Source organism: Musca autumnalis, unplaced genomic scaffold (assembly GCF_047663935.1).
Source record: "Musca autumnalis isolate F117 unplaced genomic scaffold, ASM4766393v1 scaffold_3, whole genome shotgun sequence".
NCBI lineage: Eukaryota > Metazoa > Arthropoda > Insecta > Diptera > Muscidae > Musca > Musca autumnalis.
Genome location: NW_027411866.1, coordinates 82,284,662 through 82,306,088, shown reverse-complemented (window position 1 = coordinate 82,306,088; position 21,427 = coordinate 82,284,662). Strand labels below are relative to the sequence as shown.

The 21,427-nt window shown below is 36.4% G+C and overlaps 1 protein-coding gene across 4 annotated transcripts in view; it reads right to left on the bottom strand.

Moving 5' to 3' along the window:
• Positions 1–21,427, bottom strand: part of dpr18 (defective proboscis extension response 18) — a 567,617-nt gene that overhangs the window by 85,646 nt on the left and 460,544 nt on the right. For all 4 annotated transcript variants that reach the window (XM_073977849.1, XM_073977846.1, XM_073977847.1 and 1 more), the window contains one exon: positions 757–1,191. In XM_073977849.1, the coding sequence (XP_073833950.1) occupies positions 968–1,191 (224 nt within the window). In that variant the 3' untranslated portion in view covers positions 757–967. The remainder of the gene's footprint in view (positions 1–756; positions 1,192–21,427) is intronic.

Below are 21,427 nucleotides of genomic sequence, written 5' to 3'. Positions count from 1 at the left end.
TGGGCCATTGGAACTGCGAAGTGAACGAGATAGTTCCATATAGTTCCTTTGGCACAACTCTAGTTTTGTGGATATTTCGCGCAAAAAATGTTGACAGGAAATTAAGACTACGGCCTGAATACGCCTTTTGGATCGATCACCTTCTTTAATTCGCTGGAGTAAGCCGATAAATCAGGTTTGTATAGCATTTACACAGATGCAGCCGTAGATGCTATAAACAATTAACGAGTGGGTGCGATCGCAGCTAAAGACCGGCCTGCCAAAACATACGTAACCACCTTTAGCGTATACCGTTAGAACAACAACAGGAATAAATTAAATATAGCCCCCATTTAACCTTGAGTACAGCAATATATGGACAGGTATGTCGATTAGAACAATCCCAGTTCCATACCAAAATTATCTTCATTAAAAATAGAACCCCTGGCTGCCAATAATGTTCCCATAATTGGTACACCTAACTCGTTTATGTACACAACAATTAGTTTATGACACACTGTTGCAAATTGTTTAGAGAGTTAAGCAGTTAATTGCATTAAATTCAACGTCAGAGCCAATTTTCATTCTTTTGGGGCGGGCAAAAAAACACAAAAAACGCTCTGTGAATTGAATCAGCAGCTGCATTGTCATGTATTTTGTGAAAATACAACTAACAATATTTGCTATAAAGAATAGTGTTTGTGCGTGTATGTGTACTTTTACTATGCTCGAAGAAAAGGGTTTAAAACAATGGATAAATTAAGAATACGTACATACCGTTATTGTGTGGCAGCGTCAGGCCTTGTTGTTCCTGTAATTATTGTTTGTTCAAGTCACAGTTGTAGCAGTGGTATAGTCGTTGCAGTTGTTTGATGTTGCTGTTCTTCTGTTCTCCGGTCTTTCCTTCACTTGCTTTTGATTAACTTTAATTAACTTAATAACACCACTCACTCACTCAACTGTAGACAGCGACAATGAACGACTCAATTCACTGGGTGTTCATCACAAGGATGAAGTCACCGAAGAGGACGTTGGTGGTGGCAGCAACAGCAACAAAATGTATCAGCCATGAACACCACCACCACCACCGTCTAGAGTATCGAAACAGCCAACTCAAATGCATTAGTCCTAGGAGAGTAGGTAGGCTTTGTGTTTTGCATAGAGCAAAGAGTGCTGTTGCGGAATTGTGTTGCACAGCTGCCGGTAATTCACCTGTAAAGAAAGCGAACAATAGAAACGATAAAAGAAGAAGCCAAATTATTGCCATGTTGGGGTAAACCACATCATCTCTCCCCTCTCGCTGTCGCAATTCATAGGCGGCACAATTTCCTAACCTCGATGCAAACATGAAACGCGGTTAATTAATGCCAAGAATTAGCAATACGAAATACCTCGGTGCATCGTTTCTATGGAGTGGAAGGAAAATGTACTTAACAGATGCTTGCAGTGAGTAGAGAACATATTTGCAAAATTTATGTAAATGTTAGTAAATTTGGATTCGACAGATAAGTGTATAATGAGAGTTTGTTATAAAAGGATGTTTGATGTAAAGGATTTCACAATGAGTTCTTTAATTTATATTTAGGTGCTATGTTAAGGAGTGGGGGAGCGTATAAATATTATGAAACGTAATACCGTTATGTATACGCAGTGCAGAAATTTGCATAACAAAGTAATGTGGAATGAAGTGGGTATTGTTATCATTCTTTAAAATTTATGGAACTCAATTTATGAAGAACAAATAATGAAATAATTTGACCAGAGAATGCTGTAGCATCATTTTTGGATGAATATGAATAATATCGGCTAATGTTTTGGTATAGCCTCCTTATAGCGGTACCTCCCGATCTTCGGTATTTCGGATATTTAAGCCACATTTTCCTACTAAATTAGCTGTAATTTGGTACTTAGAGTTCTTAGTGGTCACAAAACATATCCACCAAAAATCGTGGACCTGGGTCCACGTTTGGGTATAGCCTCCATATAACGGTACCTTCCGATTTTCAGTATTTTGAAGATTTAAGCAAAATTTTCCGAAAATCAATTATTTCGCCTGCAGTAATTAATAATTTAGTATCCTTTATGCCTAAAAGACGTGATTGTGTCATCCAGAATAGAAGATAAGCAACGAAATATTGATTTCAATAGTTTTTGCTGTACCTCAAATGGGGGGGTGCTTTAGTTTTGTCCGCTTATATTTGCGACCTAAAATGTTTTTTGAATTTTAACTTTTGTTCATTAAATTCTGATCTCCTTATTTTTGTATTTTTCAATTATAAAGATATAAATAAATAAAAAGAAAAATAAAAAATAAATTTATAATTTAGATTTCATAAAAAAATTATCATTTCAAAAAAATTTACTGAGGGGGTGCTTTAGTTTTGGCCGATACTGTATGTACAGACCATATATAAATATGTACCTGCCGAAAGCAAACACAACATGATCACACGATTTTCAGTGTTCTAAGGAGTCAAATTTTGGTCCAATAAAAGATTTCCTTTTTTAATTTGTTAAAGATCGTCAAAATCCGTGTCTATTTATCACCAAAAGTAATTTTTTGCGAAACTTAAAAAAGTAAAGAAATAAAAAAGTATCAGTTAGCTTTTCAGAAATTTATTGTGGAAATAACATAGTCTAATTGTATTGTTTTATGGAAAACTAATTTGTAAAGTGGAAAAAAAATTTCTTTGTTTCATTTTCTTTTTTATTTTTCATAAAATACAACGTGTTTGCTTCCTTTATTGGCGGACAAATTGTCTGTTTTGGCAAGCCAGCTGATTGCTTGCTGGTTTTTGCTGGGAATGTGTCTGTTTACTTTTAACAATTTTCTAGCAAAAGAGAACAAAAACCCCTTACTCTCTGAGAAAGTTCTTGCTGGAAAATTTTTGCTAGGAAAATAACCAGACAGACTTAATAAGTTTGTTTTTGGTGCCACCACGGCAATGGTATGCATACCCGCCTTGCACGCAGAAGGTTGTGGGTTCGATTCCCCGGCCAGGCAACATCAAAATTTTCAACAGTGGCAAAATACCCCTCAGTAATGTTGGCGACATTTCCTGAGTATGTCAGCCATGTAAAACTTCTCTATAAAGTGGTGTCGTAAGACACGCCGTTCGGACTCGGCGATAAACAGTAGGTCCCATATCATTGAGCTAATATGAATCGGGGATGCATTCATTGATATGAGAGAAGTCTCCCCTGTCCCGTCTGGGATGTTTATATATATATATATATATATATATATATATATATACGCATTGTCTAGATTCCGCACATATGTTTTAATTTATTTTTTGAAGGTTTGTAAGGACTCTGGGACAGGATAATTTGGATTTACTTCAGAATTTTTTTATTATTTGTTGATTTTCCGCGAAAATAATAATAAATATTTAAACATCTACGAATAGATATGGAATGCTGTTAACGTTATTCTCATAACATCAAATAAGATATTTTTAAATATTTTTTTCTTTATATGAGAATAAAAACCGCTATAACTTTTGCGCGCATCGTCCAATTTTATTTATTTTATTTATTTGCTTTGCAATTGAAGCCAATTTTGAGGCCAATTTATATAATTACAAAGAATCCACCTAAATATCATAGCTACTCTAAAAATTTTGTGAACGCGAACAGATTTGAAACCAGATTTTTTTCCTTAACCTCTATTCCAAAAACTGTAGATGTGCTCTCAAAAAAGAATTTTGAAATTTTTTCAAATGGAATTGCAAAGGAATTTTTGTTTTTACCATATACATACATATGTATATGTATAAAATGTAATAAAATTGCTTAACAATAAATACCATTTACATATCTGTCACTATACTATAAATTATTCGTTTTATCTCATTATTTAATATTTATTATATTAAATTTATACAAATTCCTTAAAAATCATTGGGTGTGTGCGTTTGTGTTTCTGTAATTATTAGTTTATCTTAAAAACTCATAGACAATTAATTACAACACATTATTTAGATTTTTTGTTAATCCTTTAAAATTTATTACATTGTATAGAGTTTGACATTTTCAAGATAACAATGCATGAAATTTAAGATAATTTCCTTAAGAAATGAAAAAGTGTTAATTTTTCACATATTATGGTGACACATTCTATTCAGTCAATGTAAATTTACGAAGTATGAAAAGATTTAAAATGTATGTATGTATGTGGTGATAATTTTGGGAAAACTAAAATATTAGAACCCCCCATACCAGTTGCTGATATTATTTGAATGTTCGCCACAAATGTTCGGAAACGATATCATTTTCAAACATTTGGCAAATGTTTTTCTTTTGTTCGCCAAAAGTTCGAAAACGATATCATTTTCGAACATTTAGCAAATGTTTATTCTTCACAAGAAAAATTGTTTCGAGAAAAATTTTTTACTTTGGAATTTTTTTGTTTTCAAAAATAATTTTCAGTAGTTTGTAAAAAATTCACATTTGCTTTTTTCAAATAATTTCGATATAAATTCTACGTATAATATGAACAATAAGTGTTGATAAACACAATACAAGACAACAATGTTTATCAACAGTTACACATCGAATCGCAAGCAACCCCCAATACCAGTTGCTGATATTATTAGAATCTTCGGCAAAACTTTCGAAAACGACTATCACTGTCGAATGTTTGGCAAATGTTTTTCGTGTGTACACAAGCACGTTGTTCTTTTGTTCGTCAAAAGTTCAAAACGATATCATTTTCGAACATTTGGTGAATGTTTTTTCTTCACAAGAAAAATTGTTTCGAGAAACATTTTTCACTTTGAAAATATTTTTGTTTCAAAAAATAATTTTATGTTGTTTGTAAAAAATTCCCATTTGTTTTTTTTTTCAAATAATTTCGATATAAATTCTACGTATAATATAAACAATAAGTGTTGATAAAACAACATATGGGTAGGTTGCCAAATACAAGACAACAATGTTTATCAACAGTTACACATCAAATCGCAAACATAACAAAGAAATAAAGTCGAAAAGGGCACATAACAGAAACATCAAAGAAACTCCACCAAAAATGTTTTTCGCCACTATCGTAAAAACTATCGCCAATCATTCGCGAATAATATTATTAGCGATATTCGAAATCGAAGGATTTCCTGCCACAAACTGAGCGACGAGTGAATCGTTTTCAATTCATTCTCGTGTGTCGTTCTCGAACAAAATATCCGCAAAACTATCGAGAAATATTCGAAGACGGTATCGTTTTCAATAGCAATGGTATGGTGGGAAATTATTTGAAAAATATATAAATAAGCACCTGAAATTTCTTCTGGATTTTTTTAAAATACATATAAAAGGATATTCACTATATAGTAAACCTATTATAACTAAGGGGGCCAAAAAATTTGATAGAAATCATCGACGGCGTCCATTAATTAAAATATTGTGACACGTCTAATTCAAATTCAAAGTTTTTAACTGACATCTTCCTGTTATAGAAATGCAGAAAGACCTTTCAAATGGTAGAAAATACTAGTCATGTTATTGTTTCTCGATTGTGAGTTGAGTAAGGTGTGATATTAAGTATACGCAGTTTGTTCATACAAATGACCGGTGTCCATTGAATTAGATAGTGAGCTAGGTCGTTCAATATAGTTCAATTGGCACAACACTAGAGTTGAGGAAGGAACGACCCCACACTAGAAGGGGAATACTATGTCCACTACTAATGCCCACTGACTGATGCTTTCTTGGTGCTATGCTAATAAAGAGAGAAATTTTCCATCATAGCTAATTTTCATTAGCTTTCTTTCGCACTGTCATCTTTAATTACCAAAAACCCAAATATTTTGCTAGGTATACGACATTGTAAGTCCATATCTACATTAGGCAATTTTTCTTGCGCCAATTGTCAGTTTGTCGGTTAGAGAGGGTGTTGAGAGTCAAAGGGTTACCATATGCCTCATCTCTCTCTCTCCACCGAACTGACAATTGCCGCAAGGAAATTGCCTAATGTAGATATGGACTAAATGTATGTAAGGGGGGTAAGGGGTATTAGATCTTTGTGCATTTGTATGTAACATATGCAACGTGACACAATGATCACGTACATAAGTATATACAACAAGACTGCGGCCCACTACCCAATAACACAATACCTCAATATACTGCCAGATTTGGATATAGCTCCCATATATATTGGCATCCGAGTTTAGATAAATTTTATTGAGTTATTTTTCTTCAGCCGGTTTATTGTTATTTTTACCTCATGTTAGCCAGGTGGTATATACTCAATACCATCTCCAGGGATTGGATCTGCTTGAACCACTTTTCACTCTTTGGTACAATTTTCAGACTTTATTCTGGTTTCCATTTCTCTGTTTTTCCTGGGAAAATACGTTTCTGCCGTCTCCTGTTCTCCCGATAACTCTCTTGTGAACAACGCTTTGCTTATAGCCGTAAATGCCGCATTTTGCTCTTCTGTAGAAGCACGGCACTCCTGATTATAGAATGAGTTCCTAGGTGGAGATCTCTGGTATTCAGGTATGGATTTTGCGGCTATTTGCATGGAGTGGGCAATACTTTGCCTCTGTGCTGATATGTTATCGTGACGAAGAGTGTGTTCATTAAGCAATTGTTCCAGTTGAGTGGAATATGTTGTGACTGCCTTTTGTTATTGCAGCTTACCGATGTTCGGTTTTATGTTTGTTAGTACTCTATTTGCTAGGTACCTTTGCTGCAACGAAGTGGTAATCCGAGTCGATGTTTGCTCCTCGGAACGATCGTATGATTATCTCGATGAATATCTTCGATGTATCATAACGTGATCAATTTGATTTCTCTTTATACCCTCAGCCATTAGGGTAATGAGTTTGCTTCAAAATACGTGGGAATCTGTAGGTACTGTAATGTGGGGCTATACCAAATCATTGGCATATACCAAAATTTTTTAATGAGTAAACTTCTGATTCATTGATGACTGGACATATTAAATTACTTTAAAGTAAGATTGGAAGAAATTTTTGAAAAAGTTTGAGAGTTACTTTGCGCACTAGCCATTTTAATATGTGACAGCAGGTTTTGTTTGGAGCTTTTTGACCATTATTTTAGGAAGTATTGACTTACCTCGAAAAAAAATTATCTTTGTAATAGGGATCTTGAACACAATCTTCTGCAAAAAAATCAAATAGATGCGAGGCGAATCTTCTAACCGACATAGTCCATATTCCAACCTAGTACATGACTGGATGAAATAATACGATGCGCAAAGTTTAGACTAATTAGGAACTCCCTGCGAAAGTTATCTTACCGATTTGCCATTTTAGTTGGAACCGTCAGGGTTTCTTGGAGCTTGTAGGTCATTACTTTTTCACTTTTTTCGATTTTTTTTTGTGGGAGGTACCCGAAGGATTGGACCGATATTGTTCACATTCGAACCTGAACTATACCTGGATGAAAAAAAAAGACTGACTAAAAAGATATAACCGGAACCTTTTAAAATAAATACTAAAAAACTCCATATTGCATTGTTTTAGCAGGCAATATAGTCTTGTATAGTATAACACTAGTTAGATAGTATTTATTTCAAAAAGTTATGGTTAGATATTTCTACTCAGTTTGATTTTTTTGAACATGTGCGCTAAGCCGCTGAGCGCCTCAATTAAATTTGTCATTCCATTTGTTACACATCAAAATATTCGTCTGAGACCCCATAAAGTATACATATATTCTTGATCAGCATAAAATTTTAAGTCGATATAACCATGTCCGTCTGCCGTCCGACCGTCTGTTAAAATCAAGATACAGCCATCACTTTTGAAGATAGAGCTTTGTAATTTGGCATAGAAATTTATATTAGTCTTATTGTTTTTGGTATAGCAAACTGGGCTATATCGGTCCACGTTTTCATATGGCCTCCATAGAACGGCTCCTCCCGATTTTCGGGATTTTTAAGGTTGTGGCTTCCATATCCCACCAAAATGGCTGAAAATTGATATTTAGTCTTCTTTGGGGGTATAAAATATTTCACCTGAAATTTGTCAGGGGGAAAGATGTTGGGTATTTTGAAGGTTATGGCCTCAATATCCCAGCAAAAAAAAATCCTTATTAAATAATGGGTTATTATAGTACTTTTTGGTAGTCGTAACTACTTACAAAACACCTTACTAACCCATTATTTTAAGAAGGGCATGTCGCACTAAATTACTATTTATTCTATGACTACTAGAATAACTAGTTATTCTGTGGCCAGTAGAAGTTGAAAAACAAGTAAGAGCGGTGTTATGTTCAGCCAGGCCGAACCCTCCACCACGAGTTGTATTGAAGTAAAATGCAACATTTAGTTTCCTTTCGTTTATGAAGAAGACTAAATACCAAATTTCCGCAAGTTCGAAAAAATACCGAAATTCGGGAGGTACCGTTCCATGGGGGCTATATCAAAACGTCGATTTATAACTAAAAATGCCTGGGGGACATTTTTAGACTCAAAGAAAACTAAATACCAAATGTCCGATATTTCCGTGAAACCTTCTAAATACCGAAAATCCAGAAGAGATTATGAGTATAGGTATAGAAGCACCTATACTCATAATCTCTTCTGGAATATTTGATAACCCCATGGAAGACTAAATAACAAATTCCAGTTTTTCGTTGGGATATTGACGTCACAACCTTCAGAACTACGAAAATCAGGAGGTATCGTTCAATGGGGGCTATACCGACGAATTTTAGTCAGAAAAGCTTTTATCTCCAACAAAGACTAAAGAACAAATTTCAGGCATTTCGGTGGGTTGCTGTGGCCACAACCTTCAAAATACCAAAAATCGGGAGGTACCGTTCTATGAGGGCTTATGAAGGAGTGGACCTATACCGATAAATTTCTGGGGTAAAGTTTATGCCCCCAACGAAGACTAAGTACCAAATTTCAGCCATTTCGGTGTTTTATTGAGGCTAAGACCTTCAAAATGCCAGATATCCGGTGGTGGCAATATCAAAGCGTTGACCGCCTATACCAAATTACAAAGCTCTATCTTAAATATTGCGAGCTGTATCTTGATTTCAACAGACGGACGGACAGACAGACAGACGGACATGGTTGTAATAACGAGCTTGCCAGAAATAGATTTCATTTATAGGTATTTTTGTTTGTTTTTGAGCAACCATCAAACAGAAATCTGTGTTGAGATTTGTTGTCTGACAAATTTCTACAGCGCCATCTTCTGGCTAATTTTTTTCGATTAACTTGGCTATTTATCAGCTATTTGGTTGTTATCCCTTTTATTGATTTCTCCCTTTGCTATTTAGAGCTTTTGCCAGCTATTAGGTGGTTTGATGGAAGTAAAAAAAATGTTTCTCGGCCATTTTGTCGACCTAGGCACTTTGGAAAAGGTTTGCAGTAGTAAAGAAATATTCAGTCATATTCAGTAATTTTTTTTCATTTGATTGCTGTGGAAAATCAAAAAAAAAAAAAAAAAACCTTATATTTTCTTTAAAGACCAAAAGTCCATTACCTTTGGTACATGTAAGTCCGAGATAAATAAGTAATATAGTTCCTAAAATAAATTTGTCATAATCTTTAGATTTTTACGAGTGGCGTTTAACATTTCGATATAAACGTTCTACAACCGGCAAATCCCAATCATAATTGTCTTAATTATTTTATATGAATATGATGGTGCCATATCGTGAATACGGTAATGAATGCAAAACCTCATCCATTTATTCTCATTTTAATTGAGAGTTCTTTTTATTTCATTTCATTAGATTTGGCACCAAATGCCTAATGGTAGCTACTCCAAGCAAAAGAAATACAAAATACTGTTGTTCTATTCCCCCATTTGGATTAATGATTTACTCATGTCGATCAGCATCGGTCATTCCGCTTTACCGTTTACTGTGCATTGTATGTTTAGTGTGGTCATCTGATACGAATTAAATCCTCAAAAGTCTAAAGTTAAAAGCCGGAAATATTTCCTAATCTATTGCTGACCGAATTACGAATATCCCAATTTTAAATTGAATCATTGGGGAAACTATAAAAGCTACACGGAAATTTGTGATTACCACCTGAACCTGAGCTGTGAACTAAATAACTATTGGGAGCAACAACACACTACGCTCTGAGGGGCTTGAAACTAGTGAAAGCGGGATAATTATCATTAAGTATAATTTTAAGCTAAAAAAAATGGATCATATATATGTATATCGTGTGAATAGTTATCAGCAAATGTGCTTCAAGTGATATCTGATTAAAGTCCGTAAGTGAGTTTCAGCTCAAAAAGATCGAGAAAGTTATTATTACGGTATCAATAGTTAAACGTGTTACAATTGCATATTCTAAGACTTAGCCAACGAGTTTTTATTCCAAAGTCATTTGAAGTTCAGGTGCTGACAATTGATTACACAGTGTATGGCTTTATTAAGTTCACATTTATTTTTTCTTTCTGCCTTATGGTTTCATCAAACGTATAAACACACAACCCAGATATACAATTATCATTACCTACATAGGTCATGACATACATACATGGCATTTCTAACTTGTAATAAAAAATACTGGGTTCTGTGCTACGCTAAATGTTGTAACAGCTTAGCTAGCAGTGATAAGCGTGTTGCTAATTTCTGGATATGAAATGTTTAGCAACATTGTTGACAACTGAGAGAATCACTCTTCGACAAAAGCAAAGAAACAACGACCAGCTGTTCTCAGTGAAAGGCCTTTCGACGAGGGAGCTACGGTACCAACACAAAACTGTGAGTAAATTAAAATCTCTTGATGTGTTTTATCTGAGACGAAAGAAACCTGTTTTTTTTTTCCTTTATTTATGATCTCAGTCAACAATGCTAGATTAGACATTTGATCTTGTTTTGTTTTCGTAGATATTAAGTCTGAATACCTGAGATACATTAATGTGAGTCTCGAATTTTATATTTAAGTTATATTGTCTCATAGTAACATTTAATTAATTATTGGATTATTTTTTCGATCTGGCACTGCAAGGCCACTAATGAAATTATCGGAATTAATATTTATTACATTGGCGAGCCTTATGTTGCTCCAAATGCTACTGTTTAGCTTACACTGCTATCACGTCAAATGAATTTAGTCAGTAATTTTACCCTAGTTTCTATGGATAAGTTTGGATTGTTACTTAATAAAATTATGATGTCTATCGGCATGTAAACAGTTTCTGAGTCTGGTTCCTTAGTGTAGTAGGGCAAGGGAGGTATTTATGAGTAGGGAATCACAGCTAGAACCTATTATTAAATGGATATGACAGGTTGTGATTAGGTTGGGAGGGCGTATTGGACACGTACCATCTAGTTGTCCTGGTTGGTCATAGCGGAAATATTCTTTTAATCTATCAATCTTTTCTTTAAATCTATCGGTAAATGAAGAGCACATACTTTAAAATAATATCGTGTAGCTGAAGGAGAGGCATGAAGCTCTAAACCCACCCCGTTACGACGAGTAATAAGGCCGGAAACCAACGTGCTCCTGCTTCTTGAAAATGCTTTTAATTCCATCCCCTTCCTATAAATTAGTTGTATGCTACATAATATATTATTTTTGGCGCCCAGACGTGGAGCCCGAATAATAAACATACCCAACAACAACAACATCTTAAATGCTCGAATCTCTTTGAGTTTGATAGCATATTATGATTCGGCTCCTAATAAAATTTTATTGACACTTTCCTTTTCTATTTCCCTGTTTAAACAATCTATATCTTTTGCTGTGGGATTTTTTCAAAATTATGGATATTTGAAGAATCGATTATACATCATTTCTTTTACACCGATTTTTGGAGAATTCCTCCCTTATTATCTATCGGAGATGTTATTATTTTGGTTTTAGTCTGGTAGGAATGCAGTTTCTGGCGAATTTAGCTGGTTCTGACCGCAGATTTGAACAAATTTATTAATGTCTTTCATCATGAGATTGGAAAATTGGAACAGGAATTGATTCCACTCCAACTTGTGCCTATTTCTTGATTTCTTCTGTATTTCTATGTTTCTGTTATGACTTATTTTTTCGAAGTAAATTGCCTTGCCTGAATACTTTGGAATCAGACTCATAGAACATATGTATATTGTTTAAATACACATAAAATATAATCTTCAAGAAATTTGATTTTTTCCTGGAAGTAAAATTTCGTGTCGTGAGATATTTTGTTTAAGGATTACAATTTTAATACAAAGTTTTTGCGCATTCTCCAATCGTTGTTCTTTATTAAGAATTATAGCACTCTTAATATACTAACATTTTTTTTTTGTGAAAATTTCTCCTGGGTTATTTTTTTCTTGATTTTTATACATCACTTTATGGGGGTTTGTATCATATTCATGTGTTAGGGGAGATTACATTTTTCTCTGGAATTACTTCTAAAACTATTCCTGGTTTATCAGCCGTTGCTTATCGTTGCTTATTACATCCATCAGTCTAAATATACAGGACTAATAGCATAATTTCAGGGTTAAGGTAGCTCATTGCTGATTCATGTCTTGTGTGTAGGAGTGATTTTGGAAAAGTTTTTGAAATTAAGAATATCAATAAAGAGAATCAACCTGATTCTTATGTGATTTATCGGAAGGAAACTTTAATCAATATATTTATATTTTTGGACATTTGCGAATACCAATTAATTGTTGATAACTCTATATGATCATTGTTACATGATGGCCACAGGTGGTGAAGATATCCCTTTCACTTCGGGGAGTGAGCAGCATCCAATTTGCAACGGGTGCGATGAGCCTATCACTATAAGTTCCTCGTTACAGAGAACAGCTTGTTCCCACATTTTTCATAAAACTTGTCTAGATATTAGTATAAAAACCAGGCCTTTCTGCCCTGTCTGTAATGCCAGAATTATTACCGAGCCTCAGACTCCAGCCGCCTTACAGCCAAGGACAAGGTCGCAGATTAAAGCTGCAGCTACTGCTACCTTATCCGATAAGCCTACTACCTCTCAAGTCCCCGCCAATGCACTTAAGCCTGCAGAAAATAGTGATGTTTTGTCCACGGATATAATAAAAGAGCTGGTGGCGAATATCGTTACTGCTGAGTTGTCATCCTTTAGAGCCCAGATGACACAAATGGTGGAGACAAGTATTTCAGCTAGTTTATCTACTGCGCCGCCAAATCGCCCTCAACAGTTCACAACTCCCCCCCAGCATATGCCTACACTTCCGGCCGTAGAGGAACAGACGTTTAGAGAATTGTTTGGAATTGCTCGTCATAGTGAATCTAACAATGTTAATAGGGGGCAGTCGAACAATGTAAATTCGGGATTGAATATGTCAGGATTTGCAAGCCATGCTTCCTCTGATCTCTCATCGCGGCCCGATAAAGTGCTTCAAATTATGTCTAATTGGAAGCTTAAATTTAATGGTGGGTTGAACGGGTTATCGGTTGATAATTTTATTTACAGAGTGGAAGCGTTGACTGGGCAGACTTTACAGGGCAATATTGACCTGTTGTGTGGCAACGCCAGCTCCCTTTTCGATGGTAAAGCCAACGACTGGTTTTGGCGATACCATCGCTCTGTACCGACCATTCGTTGGAATGAGCTCTGTAAAGCACTAAGGGAGCAATTTCAGGATTCGAGAACGGATTTAGATATCCGAGAATTAATTAGGGAAAGGAAACAGAGGCCAAATGAAACATTTGATTCTTTTTATGACTCAATTGTAGCACTGACTGATCGGCTTCATACGCCGCTTCCGGATAGCACTCTCGTTGAGATTCTGAGGAGGAATCTTCTCCCAGAAATACAACACGAAATTTTGAACATCGAAATAAAGTCCTTGCAATCCCTAAGGGACACCTGCAGACGTAGGGAGTTTTTCATGGAGGACATGAAACGTAGGCATGGTTTTACAGTTTACAAACCAATGTCCACTGGCAGGAAAATTGCGGAATTGGATGTGGAAGAAGTAGATGTTGGGGACCATCAGAATTTTTTGCCTGAAGAATTATCAGCAATTAGTTTGGTGTGCTGGAACTGTAACAAAAATGGACACAGGTATCAGGAATGCCTCTCTGAACGAACCATATTTTGTTATGGTTGCGGTGCACCTGACACCTATAAACCCAACTGCCACAAGTGTAAGTCAAAAAACTTGAAGGGGGGCGCTCCAAGGAGCGCGATACTTCCCCACAGGACATTGGATTCGGAGTAACAATCCTTAAGAATCCTTTCTCCTATGCAACCGGCCAAAACAAACCAACCAAAACACCAATTTTGTCAACTGAGTTTTCACAAGCTCAATTAGAAACACATAATAAGGACATTCAACAAGGACATTCTCGTTTTAAACCACTTCATATCCGATTGAGAGAGTATAAAATAGCCAGGGAGAGGATCTTCAACGAAAGGCAAAGCAACAAAACACGATCTTCTATACGAATGAAATCATTCTGGAATAAAGTCAAGGATTTTAAAAGGAAGCTTTTATGTTCCGTTTTTGATGATCGTTCCGATGTCAGACCTTATGCGGAAGTGGTCTTATTTGGGGGAAAAATGCTAGGTCTCCTAGATACGGGAGCGTCGATTAGTTGCATTGGTGCTAGTGCGGCCCAGAAATTCCTCTCTTCTAACTTCCCCTTTAAAAGGTTACAATCCACGGTTCGTACCGCGGATGGTAGAAGACAAGAAGTAGTCGGTTTTGTGGAGACGAGTATTACTTTTAAAGAGGGTGAACAGCCAATAGACATCTTTATTATACCTAGTTTGGACCGCGATCTTTACCTAGGTATTGATTTTTGGGAAAAATTTAATTTACTGCCGGCCGAGTTTCGACGAAATAGTTCTATTTCGTCACATAGAGTTTCTGAAGTTTCTAGTCAAATTTCTTTAACGGAAATCCAGAAACAACGGTTAAACCATATTATAAGTTTGTTTCCCTCGTTTTCGAAGGAAGGTCTTGGAAGAACCGACATCCTCTGTCATAGTATCGACACAGGTGATGCCAGACCAATCAAACAGCGTCATTTTCCGGTGTCACCAGCTATTGAAAAGCTAATTTATGAAGAAGTAGACAGGATGATTGCACTGGATGTAATCGAAGAGTCCAACAGTGCTTGGTCTTCTCCCGTCGTACTTCACAGAAAGCCCGGCAAAAACAGGCTATGTTTAGACAGTAGGAAGTTAAATTCTGTTACCGTTGGCGACGCGTACCCCCTCCCACAAATCGATGGAATTCTTAGTAGACTTCCAAAGGCCGAATTTATCACGAGTCTGGATCTGAAAGATGCCTTTTGGCAGATCCCATTGGACCAGAAGTCTCGAGAGAAGACGGCATTTACAGTCCCGGGGAGGCCCCTGTATCACTTCAAGGTCATGCCATTCGGGCTATGCAATGCCCCTCAGACCATGTCCCGGCTGATGGACAAAGTGATACCGGCGGACCTCAGGACGGAAGTGTTCGTCTATCTTGACGATCTTTTGGTCATTTCGGGATCTTTCGAGAGGCATCTTGAAGTTCTCAGGCGGGTGGCTAAGAAAATTCGACAATCTGGACTTACGATAAATGTCGAGAAGAGCCATTTCTGTGTCCCGGAGGTGCGATACTTAGGCCATATTGTGGGGAACGGGGTAATCCGTACTGACCCGGAAAAGGTATTGGCCATTACCGAGTTTCCTCCGCCCCGATCGGTTAAACAAGCCCGCAGATTTCTGGGAATGACCGGATGGTACCGGAAGTTTATTAGGGACTATGCGACGATTACCACACCCATCACTGACTTGTTACAAGGAAAGAAAAAGTTTGTATGGACCGAAGAAGCCCAAAAGGCTTTCGAGGTTTTAAAGTCACATCTGAGCTCAGCCCCTGTCCTGCACAGCCCTAACTTTTCACAGCCGTTTTATATACACTGTGATGCTAGCAGGACAGGAATAGGAAGCGTATTGGTTCAGAAGAATGCGGAGGGTGAAGAGATTCCTATCGCCTTTATGTCGAGGAAACTCAACAAAGCCCAACGCAATTATTCAGTTACCGAACAGGAATGCTTAGCAGCAATGCTAAGCGTTAAAAAGTTCAGACCCTACGTCGAAGGACATGAGTTCACAATAATTACTGACCATGCATCATTAAAGTGGCTCATGTCCCAGACGGATCTGAGTTCAAGGCTGGCTCGATGGGCATTAAAACTGCAGGGGTACAAATTTAACATTCAGCATAGGCGTGGAAGTCTGAACATAGTCCCTGATACCCTTTCAAGGGCCAATACCGATGATCTGTCTGCTCTTTGTTCCATCTCGGATGTGGAGAATGACTGTGGCTTTTTCGTAGACTTAGAGTCTGTTCATTTTAAATCAACTGAATACCTTGACTTATTGGCCAAAATTGAGAAGAACCTTGACAGTATGCCCGATCTGAGAATAGTGGACGGATTCATATATCGACGGACTGAGCACGCTAACGGGGATCAGATTCACGACGACCAGGTTTGGAAGTTGTGGATACCTCGCGATTTAGTTCCTGACCTTTTAAGGAAAGCCCATGACCACCCTCTATCTTCACATGGTGGTATCAATAAAACGCTGGCAAGAATTCGAAAGTTTTTCTATTGGCCCAATTTAGTAGTCGACGTTAAAAATTACATAAATGGGTGCGATGTATGCAAGTCCACAAAACATCCGAATACGGTTCTCCGACCACCTATGGGCCGGACTTCAGAAACATATAGATTTTTCCAAAAACTCTATGTCGATTTTCTTGGACCATATCCCAGATCAAGATCTGGCCATGTAGGAATATTTATCATTTTAGATCACTTTTCTAAGTTCCCGTTTCTAAAACCGGTGAAACGATTTACGGCTGATGTAGTGGTTAACTATATGGAATGCGACATCTTCCATACGTTTGGAGTCCCGGAAACTATAGTTTCCGACAACGGCTCGCAATTCCGATCAAATGCCTTTAACCAATTGCTAAAGCGTTATGGGATACAGCATGTTTACACTGCCGTACACGCTCCCCAATCAAACGCATCGGAGCGTGTAAACAGATCGGTACTAGCCGCTATCAAATCTTACGTGAAGCCCGATCAAAAGAATTGGGACGAGCTCCTAAGTAGCATATGTTGTTCCCTACGGTCTTCATCTCATTCAGCCATTGGTACTAGCCCTTACTACTTGGCCTTCGGGCAAAATATGATAACCAACGGGGCAACGTATTCGCTTCTTAGGCAGTTGGAGATGCTGGAAGATCGTGAAGTACGATTCAATAGAGATGACTCCAGGAATATTATGGCAAAAAGAGCCTCACAGCTCATGGACAAACAGTATAGCAGAAACGAGAAGTCGTACAATTTGCGATCTAGGGATGTAGCCTATAGGGTTGGCCAGGAGATTTATAGGCGCAATTTTAGACCAAGCAATTTCGAGCAAGGCTTTAATGCCAAATTAGCCCCTACTTTCGTAAAAGCCCGCATAAGAAGAAATATTGGGAATTCGTGCTACGAACTTGAGGATCTCCAAGGAAACTTAGTCGGTATCTATCATGCTAAAGATATACGGCAATGAGGTACTTTGGTTGTGTAATGTTCTTATAGTTTGGCAAGCGGTATCATCCTCGGTTATGCAACGGACATTCCCGAAGTCTGATTTTGGCGGGGGGGATGTAATAACGAGCTTGCCAGAAATAGATTTCATTTATAGGTATTTTTGTTTGTTTTTGAGCAACCATCAAACAGAAATCTGTGTTGAGATTTGTTGTCTGACAAATTTCTACAGCGCCATCTTCTGGCTAATTTTTTTCGATTAACTTGGCTATTTATCAGCTATTTGGTTGTTATCCCTTTTATTGATTTCTCCCTTTGCTATTTAGAGCTTTTGCCAGCTATTAGGTGGTTTGATGGAAGTAAAAAAAATGTTTCTCGGCCATTTTGTCGACCTAGGCACTTTGGAAAAGGTTTGCAGTAGTAAAGAAATATTCAGTCATATTCAGTAATTTTTTTTCATTTGATTGCTGTGGAAAATCAAAAAAAAAAAAAAAAAAAACCTTATATTTTCTTTAAAGACCAAAAGTCCATTACCTTTGGTACATGTAAGTCCGAGATAAATAAGTAATATAGTTCCTAAAATAAATTTGTCATAATCTTTAGATTTTTACGAGTGGCGTTTAACATTTCGATATAAACGTTCTACAACCGGCAAATCCCAATCATAATTGTCTTAATTATTTTATATGAATATGATGGTGCCATATCGTGAATACGGTAATGAATGCAAAACCTCATCCATTTATTCTCATTTTAATTGAGAGTTCTTTTTATTTCATTTCATTAGATTTGGCACCAAATGCCTAATGGTAGCTACTCCAAGCAAAAGAAATACAAAATACTGTTGTTCTATTCCCCCATTTGGATTAATGATTTACTCATGTCGATCAGCATCGGTCATTCCGCTTTACCGTTTACTGTGCATTGTATGTTTAGTGTGGTCATCTGATACGAATTAAATCCTCAAAAGTCTAAAGTTAAAAGCCGGAAATATTTCCTAATCTATTGCTGACCGAATTACGAATATCCCAATTTTAAATTGAATCATTGGGGAAACTATAAAAGCTACACGGAAATTTGTGATTACCACCTGAACCTGAGCTGTGAACTAAATAACTATTGGGAGCAACAACACACTACGCTCTGAGGGGCTTGAAACTAGTGAAAGCGGGATAATTATCATTAAGTATAATTTTAAGCTAAAAAAAATGGATCATATATATGTATATCGTGTGAATAGTTATCAGCAAATGTGCTTCAAGTGATATCTGATTAAAGTCCGTAAGTGAGTTTCAGCTCAAAAAGATCGAGAAAGTTATTATTACGGTATCAATAGTTAAACGTGTTACAATTGCATATTCTAAGACTTAGCCAACGAGTTTTTATTCCAAAGTCATTTGAAGTTCAGGTGCTGACAATTGATTACACAGTGTATGGCTTTATTAAGTTCACATTTATTTTTTCTTTCTGCCTTATGGTTTCATCAAACGTATAAACACACAACCCAGATATACAATTATCATTACCTACATAGGTCATGACATACATACATGGCATTTCTAACTTGTAATAAAAAATACTGGGTTCTGTGCTACGCTAAATGTTGTAACAGCTTAGCTAGCAGTGATAAGCGTGTTGCTAATTTCTGGATATGAAATGTTTAGCAACATTGTTGACAACTGAGAGAATCACTCTTCGACAAAAGCAAAGAAACAACGACCAGCTGTTCTCAGTGAAAGGCCTTTCGACGAGGGAGCTACGGTACCAACACAAAACTGTGAGTAAATTAAAATCTCTTGATGTGTTTTATCTGAGACGAAAGAAACCTGTTTTTTTTTTTCCTTTATTTATGATCTCAGTCAACAATGCTAGATTAGACATTTGATCTTGTTTTGTTTTCGTAGATATTAAGTCTGAATACCTGAGATACATTAATGTGAGTCTCGAATTTTATATTTAAGTTATATTGTCTCATAGTAACATTTAATTAATTATTGGATTATTTTTTCGATCTGGCACTGCAAGGCCACTAATGAAATTATCGGAATTAATATTTATTACATTGGCGAGCCTTATGTTGCTCCAAATGCTACTGTTTAGCTTACACTGCTATCACGTCAAATGAATTTAGTCAGTAATTTTACCCTAGTTTCTATGGATAAGTTTGGATTGTTACTTAATAAAATTATGATGTCTATCGGCATGTAAACAGTTTCTGAGTCTGGTTCCTTAGTGTAGTAGGGCAAGGGAGGTATTTATGAGTAGGGAATCACAGCTAGAACCTATTATTAAATGGATATGACAGGTTGTGATTAGGTTGGGAGGGCGTATTGGACACGTACCATCTAGTTGTCCTGGTTGGTCATAGCGGAAATATTCTTTTAATCTATCAATCTTTTCTTTAAATCTATCGGTAAATGAAGAGCACATACTTTAAAATAATATCGTGTAGCTGAAGGAGAGGCATGAAGCTCTAAACCCACCCCGTTACGACGAGTAATAAGGCCGGAAACCAACGTGCTCCTGCTTCTTGAAAATGCTTTTAATTCCATCCCCTTCCTATAAATTAGTTGTATGCTACATGGTTATATCGACTTAGAATTTTACCCTGATCAAGAATATATGTATATACTTTATAGGGTCTCCGATGAATATTTCGATGTGTTACAAACCGAATGACAAATTTAATAATACCCTTCATATTTTGGTGGAGGGTATAATAAGCTAAAAAATTCTATTTTTAAAACAGTTGAGGTGGAATTTGTTTTCAGTTTCAACCCACTTTATATTTTTATTTTATTTCGCTGTCTGCTGGATTTGGTCATGCAAACTTCTGATTTGTAGTCAAACACACTACATACTTGGTCTTGCGTATAAACATTAAGGGTTGTTTAAACGCAAATATGTGCACCAGCATCTGATCAACAAAAAGCGCGCGTGCTGACGTGAGCGTTTTGCCACCGTACTCATAAATTAGTAATGAGTAATATAATTCCGATTTTTTGCTGGGATCCAACCGAAATACCTGCAATATGGTATTTTGTTTTCTTTTGGGGGTATAAAATATCCCACCTTAAATTTGTTTGTATAGGTTCATGTCTTCATACAGCCCCCATAAACGGTACCTCCCGATTTTCGGTATTTTGAAGGTTGTGATCTCAATATCCCACCGAAGTGCCTAAAAATTTGATGTTTATATTTCCATGATGGTATAAAATATTCCAGAAGAAAATTAAAAGTATAGGTAAACGTCTTCATATTCCCCATAGAAGCGAACCTCCCGATATTCGGTTGTGCCAGAAATAGCTGAAATTTGGTATTTAGTGTTCGTTGGGGGTATAAAACTTTCCACCTGAAATTTGTCGGTATTCCTCCACATCTTCATGTAACCTCTATGGAACGGTGCCCTCCTAATTTTCAGTATTTTGAACGTTTTGGCAGCAATATCACAGCAAAATTGCTGAAATTTATTATTTAGACTTCGTTGACAGTGTATAACTTTCCACCAGAAATTTGTCGATATAGCCCCCATTTAAGTTTTTTGTGAAGATAGTTAGTTTGTGTTCGTAAGAAAACTTATTCGCAAAAAAAAAACTATTCATATATCGTCACCATAAATGCCCGAAAACGTAACCGACATGAAAATCGAAATTAGTTTTTTGATGGTATCTGATACATAAAGCTAAAATACATGCTCTGGCAAAATTTCAAGCTTCTGCGTTCAAAAATAACGATTCTATTCAAGAAATGGAATTTCGGAAAATCGAATAACATTGCAGATGTTGTTGTAATGACAGATCGCAAAACCAAGCGTTTTCGCGGTTTTAGTTTCATTATTTACACCCATTCGTACGTGATTGATAATACTTCAAATAATTGCCCTAATATGATTGATATTCTATAAAACAGTTTTTTTATTTTATAACGTTTTTTGCTTCTCCTGTAAAGTTTTGATTTTGTGGGTTACGTCTTCGGGCATTTATG